This window comes from Enhydra lutris, unplaced genomic scaffold, assembly GCF_002288905.1.
Source record: "Enhydra lutris kenyoni isolate GAN:26980312 unplaced genomic scaffold, ASM228890v2 scaffoldscaffold54, whole genome shotgun sequence".
NCBI classification, from domain to species: domain Eukaryota; kingdom Metazoa; phylum Chordata; class Mammalia; order Carnivora; family Mustelidae; genus Enhydra; species Enhydra lutris.
In genome coordinates this window covers 9,211,038-9,217,037 of record NW_019154138.1, presented here as the reverse complement: position 1 = coordinate 9,217,037, position 6,000 = coordinate 9,211,038, and the positions used below count along the sequence as shown (strand labels likewise).

The 6,000-nt window shown below is 54.8% G+C and overlaps 1 protein-coding gene across 4 annotated transcripts in view; it reads right to left on the bottom strand.

Annotated features, from left to right (window-relative positions):
- Positions 1 to 257: 257 nt before the first annotated feature.
- The window catches only part of LOC111157348 (NLR family CARD domain containing 5), an 85,296-nt gene continuing 79,553 nt past the window's right edge, over positions 258 to 6,000 (bottom strand). For 3 of the 4 annotated variants that reach the window (XM_022518680.1, XM_022518682.1, XM_022518681.1), the window contains 7 exons: positions 5,792 to 5,875; positions 5,571 to 5,648; positions 4,767 to 4,850; positions 4,610 to 4,681; positions 4,256 to 4,339; positions 2,150 to 2,611; positions 258 to 1,339 (listed from right to left, as the gene is read on the bottom strand). In XM_022518680.1, coding sequence (XP_022374388.1) covers positions 1,228 to 1,339; positions 2,150 to 2,611; positions 4,256 to 4,339; positions 4,610 to 4,681; positions 4,767 to 4,850; positions 5,571 to 5,648; positions 5,792 to 5,875 — 976 coding nt within the window. In that variant the 3' untranslated portion in view covers positions 258 to 1,227. The remainder of the gene's footprint in view (positions 1,340 to 2,149; positions 2,612 to 4,255; positions 4,340 to 4,609; positions 4,682 to 4,766; positions 4,851 to 5,570; positions 5,649 to 5,791; positions 5,876 to 6,000) is intronic. The other variant, XM_022518683.1, reaches the window with a different exon arrangement.

Genomic DNA, 6,000 nt, shown 5'->3' with positions numbered 1-6,000 from the left:
AACAAAGGACCGTTCTAACACTCTGAGCTTCTATAATACTCTCACAGTACTGCTGATTCCAGAGTAGGTAGGCAGCTTGCCCACAAGCCTGTGACCAAGCAGAGACAGAGTCTGGACTTGACCCCATGTCTTCTGACTCCTGGGCCAGTGTTGCTCTCAGTCCACCTCTCTGTGGTCTGTCTTGCTCTCCAGGCCCTGGGGCAGGGGGTGAACCACTCCGGACCTTGGTGAGTTAGCAGCACACATCAGACTCAGGGTAGAGGCTGGGACATCATCCACATTTATTGGTCGAATTTGGCTTCAAGTGTGGCATGGCCATCCTTGGGCCTTTCTGGAAATAATGTTAGGTAGCACGTGCAGCCCCTGGGAGTTCACCCGGATCCTGCTGAGGTAGTGTCTGAACCCAGTGGCCTTGCCTGTTTATCCCAATAGTGCCTACCCCACATCCTTAGACAAGGCTTTTTCCGGGACATAGGTCAGACTGGGTCCATCCGTTCCCGGGGACCGTCCCTAGATCTGGGCCCAAAGTCTTTGGAAGCTGGGGTTTAAGAGGAGGGAGTCGTCCCATTTACAAATGGGAAAACTGAGGCTTGAGGCAAGATGGGCCTCATCCCAAAGCCTCGTGCTGAGTCTAGGGCTTGGCCCTCAGGCCACTGGGCTAGTCAGTGCTTGGACACTCTCCCCATCCCACTTCTGGGTGGAGAACATTCCCCGGCTTAGCTGTTCTGAAAGTGCAACGTATAAATATATACTTGGTTTTAAAAAGTAATAACTTAGATTTTCCACCAGCCTGAGGGTATCTGGCCAGCCACAAGTCCTATGATATGAGCATCTGTCACATGTCATATGCAAACCACGGATCATGTGTGCTGCCACGTGGTGGTGCCAGGACCTATCCCACTGGCCCACAGGTCACGCTGCGAGTTCCACGTAACGTCACATAGAATTCTGCCACATGTAATCTTCTGTGTCGCCCATCACATCACGACACTTTCATTGTGTGACATGTCTCCGACTGGTCACGCATGTCACATGCAACACGGGGTAGTCTTTTGGCCACACGAGGCTCCTGGTCTCTTCCTGAAGACCGTAGCAAGACCAATGTGCCCCTCCCTCCTGGGGCAGCACACAGGGGCCCCCAGCTGAGGCTCTTCTCCTGAGCCCACTGTCCTGGTGAGTGGAAGTTGGCTTCACTTGACTGAATTCAAAGGATCTTGAGGGGGGCCATCAACTACCCCGAGGTGGCTGCGGCTGCTTGTCAAAGAAAGCGAAGTCCAGCCTGGGCTCCTTGTTCTGCAGGTGCTGGGCCATGTCGGGGGAGATGGGGTTGTTCCAGAGGCTGCAGGACACAGAGACAGGCACTGAGCACCAGGAGTGGCATGCTTGCTCATCCTCTTGTCTCCATCCCCTACAGATGGGGAGACCCAGGCCCAAGACGGGGAAGAGCCATGCCCAGAGCTACCTGGCAGGTTAGACCAGCATGGCTACCCTAGGGAGATGGATATCCTCCCCACCCACCTCCTGACTTCTCCCACTCAGTCTTCATCCCTAGGAGCTCATGATCCCAGCCAGGACCACACTCATATGACACGTTTGTGCAAATAAGGAAAAACTCCCCTTCTTCATGACACTTTACTTCCATCATGTGAAGTTGTCATGAAATATTCATTTCTATTGAATAAGCCACTTCACTACCATTTACTAGAAATCCGACATGCCAATATATGAATGGTGTCCTGTAGAGGCAATGCCCTTGTGCAGTGCACAACCTATATGGCCGTCTGTGGTGGCTCTGATTCTACCATTTTAAGTGCTTACTATGTGCTAGGCATTGTGCTCAGTGCTTTAAAGAACTGTTTGGTCCTCACAGCAACTTCCTGAGGTAGATACTATCATTGAGCCCATTTTACAGATGAGGAAATTGAGGTCAAGAGAGGTTGAGTTGCTGACACAAAATTCCATAATTGGCAAATGGCAGAGCTGGGATTTGATCCAGGTCTGTGTGCAGCCAAATTCTTGGTGAAGAGAACCAAGTCTCCTCTGATAATCCTCAAGCCAGGTCTTGCCTCTTTGTACAGGGAGTCCCCTTACATTATAGAGGTTGGTGTGGCCTCCCACCCATCATCCCCCCACCGTGAGCCCTTTTTACCGGATGACTTGGATGCTAGACCCTTGTGCCAGCCCTTCGACCAGGAGCCAGGCTCCACAAGCTGTGATCTGGTTCTTCTCCAAGCTTTCCAAGAGATAGCAGAGAACGGGGAAAGAGAAATGGCTTGAGTGGGGGGGATGGGCTTCCCTATATGCCCCGCCCCCAGGCCAAGATGCTTGCAGAACCCAACACAGTACAGCAGGAAGGCTGAAGGCCGGGGCCCAGGGAGAGCTAAGGTTGACAGGGGCTTGGACCAGAATGTGCAACTCAGTGAGTTCCTGCTCTGTGGCAGGAAGTGGCCTCTTGGTTTTCCCAAGGATGGGGGTTCCCCTTGGCATGCTCCCCCAGTTCTGGTTTCCCAGGATGTGCCCCTCATACTCCATTTTCTTCAGCCTGCTCATCCTCGGCAGGACCTGGGCCAGCTCTGCAGCCGCCTCGTCCCCAAGCAGATTCCAGGACAGCCTACAGGGAAGGGGTCCTAAGGTCAGTGGCAGGAAAACAGTGAGGTCAAGGGGTAGAGACAAGGTGGCAGGTGCGGAGGGCTGGGGGCCAAGGAGGTTGCCACGCAGGTGTGAGAAAGGCCACTTGATAGGGTGCTTGTGCGCCCGCCCAGAAGACTTTTCAGGGTGGAGGTAAGTCTCTTCCTCTCCCCAACCCGGTTGTTGCGCTGGTCATCTTTCAAGAACCCAGACAGCTTGAGAGCTGGCTGTCCAGAGAATTCGAAGCACATGGTCTGCAGCAACAACGTCCTGATCCAAACTTCTACCATGCACGTGCCTTCATCATCACTTGCCCTATCCATGCACCCCATTTTCTTTAAAGTGGTCCTCCCCTCTGCTTTTTTTTTTTTTTTTTAAGAGATTAATCTTAGGTAATACTAATCACTACTATCAATGGGAAACCTGCGTTGACAATCCTAAACAGAAGGCAGTTACAACGATAAATACAGCACAGACAATAGTAATAATTTCTAGCTGGAACCTACGTCCTTCCAAAGATGCCGAGCCTGTGGCCTGCCCCCTGCTGGTTACAAAGGGAGAATCACGAAGAAAAATGTAAGCAGAAAAAAATTCAAGCACTCTCTGGCTGGTAATATTTCAAGACCGCAGCAATTAGGTTGCACTGGCTAATCTCTGATTTATCTTTGGTATGAAATAATTATCTGCTCCATGGTCATATACACTATTTCTTGGCTTATCAAGTAAAAAATAAATCAGGAGAATCACCAGTGTTAGGTGTTAAAGATGCCTTAGCAGGGATCTGGAGACTTTCTCTTTGGTGTCATGTAATGAGAAGGATTAAAACCTTTAAGATGGACAAACCATAAGAGACTCTTAATCACAGGAAACAAACTGAGGGTTTCTGGAGGGGAGGGAGGTGGAGGGATGGGGCAACTGGGTGATGGGCTTTAAGGAGGACATGTGATGAGATGAGCAGTGGGTATAAAACTGAACCTTTGACACCAATAATTCATTATATGTTAATTAATTAAATGTAAATAAAAAATGTAAAAAAAAACCCTTTAAGATGCAAACCTAATATCCTCTTGGAATCCCCTGTGTCCTGTACCTTAGGAAACAGCATTTTCTTCCATCGTGTGGTCAGGGCCCCAGGCTAGTCCTTAGTATGGTTCGCCCCTGTGGCTGCCCAAGGCCAGAGCGCATCTGATTGCCAGGAGGGGGGTGGGCACAGCCAGCGGGCCGGTGGGGAGCATGCTGGTTCAGCCATGCCTCACCACGAGCAAGAGGTGTACAAATCGAGGTTCCGTAAACCAGATGAGGTGATCGACCCAACCACCTCCCAAAGGGAAGGTCAGGGGCAAAGAGCTTTCAGAGACCCGCTAGTCTACCTCCCTACCTGTCCTGCTCCAGCCCACAGGGAGGGAAACAGGCAGGAGAGGCTGAATGGATTTGCCCGGCATCACTCACGGCCATAATGTTCAAACTTCCTCAAGAGGAGGCTTAAGGAAGAATGACCTTCCCCATTTACAGACCGGGGACCGGTCGGGGAGGAAGCCAACCAGCTTTAGGCTGGAAGGTGGTGGGCAGCCAGGCCAAGCCCCCAGAAACCCGCCCTTTCCCGCTCGGGCTTGTTCCAAGCACTCACAGGACTTCTTCCAGCGCGGGGCAGAGCACCAGGCTGGCAGCAAGGGGCCTGGCAGCGTGGTTGTCAATCTCACAGGAAACCAGGCTGGGGACAAACAAGAGGACAGGCTGAAGGGTGACTGAGTCAGGGGCATCTCCAGCCAGCCTGCCTCTGCCCGCCTTGCAGTCGGAGCCCGAGGCAAAGGAGTGGTCCGGAGTGGGGGTGCGGGGAGACTTAGGAAGGCGCCCCTTTTTGCCCCAGGCTTCCTTATACTTGAGGTCTCTGTCATTTCAAAGGACTTCCCAGGTGCCAGACGCTGCCTCCCTCCCTCCCCACCAACCCCAGCTCCCCAGGTGGTCAGGAAAGGCTACTCACTCGATCTGCCTGAGCAGCGGGAGCCCCTGATGGAAATGTGGGACCCCTGTCGCCAGACTGTTCACTGCCAAGCTGTGAGATAGGGAGACACCTGTGAGAGGAGCCCCGAGACCTGCCCTGGCTGTTCCTCTGCCCACACTCCACGGCCCGCACTCACCTAATCTCTTCCACGTATGGGCATCCATCCAGGGCCTGGCTCAGGAGCAGCGCCCCCTCTAGGCTCAGGCCGCTAGAGGGCAGGCTGGGGAAAGGGGAGAAGGTGAGTGGAGGGCGGGCAGGTGTGGGGCTCAGGAGCCTTCCCAGAGCCCCCACACTCAGCATTGTTTCAGGCCGCCCCATCAGACCATCAGGTCACTGTCACCCCAAACCCTCTCCCCATCCACACAGGACTCCGGGGGGGGCGGTGGTAAGGCCCCCCAGCTTTTGGGGGTGAGATCCTAAGTTCAAGGCGGGGCTCTTTCATGTGTCAGTAAAGCAAGCTCTCCATGCGTCTCTTGGCTTGGCTTCCCTTGCCTGGAAAACGGAGCAGCTAGCAATCCGGCCTGGGGGCTGCTGCGAGGCTTTGGCGAGGCCGGGGGCAGAAACCGGTGCTTTTCTGTGGCCCAGCCCTTTGCTGACACTGCCTCACCCGCCCTCAGAGACCAGCTAAGGGACACACGGAGTGCAGACCATGGTACTTCTTTTGCACATAAGGAAACCGAGACTCAGAACGGGTAGCGGCTTGGCCCACGGTCCAGAAGGGGCTGGTCACAACCCAGCACGAGGCTGGGTCTCCTGACCACCCTGCCCCAGGCTCCAGAAGCAGGGGAGGAGTGGGCAGGGTGGGAGCAGGCAGTCCCAGCATGTACCACGACCTGACCTAGGGCTGGCAGTTCCGTTAGTGGAGGCCTTGATTCCCCAGTGCTGCCTGCGAACCCCTCCTGGCCAGCCCTGCAGAAGACCCTGGCGGAGGGACACTCACTGTAGGACTCTCAGGTGGTGGGGCAGCCTCTGTGCCAGCCTCAGGGCTGTGACATCTCCCAGGACGTTGTAGCCCAGCCTGGAAGAGGACAGGGATGAGGGTGAGCACCGAACCGGCTGGCTCCAGACCCCGTGCTGCCCTGGGCCCCCTGGGGAACACAAAGGCCATGAGGGCTTAGGGGATACGAAGGGCAGAGGGCAGCCAGCGGGACCCACACTTACATTAGCTCCTCCAAGTGCTCGCAGAGGGCGAGAGACTCCACCAACAGCACTCCCCCAGTTGGGCCAATGCCATTCCCTGAGAGGCTGAGGGTGGGTGGACATCAGACCCTTGGACACCCAGGTCCCCCCACCCGAGCGCACCTGCTAGGGCCCTGAGAGACCACACCCCTGCCATGGACCTTCTCCACCCGAGGCGGCAGGAAGGACCA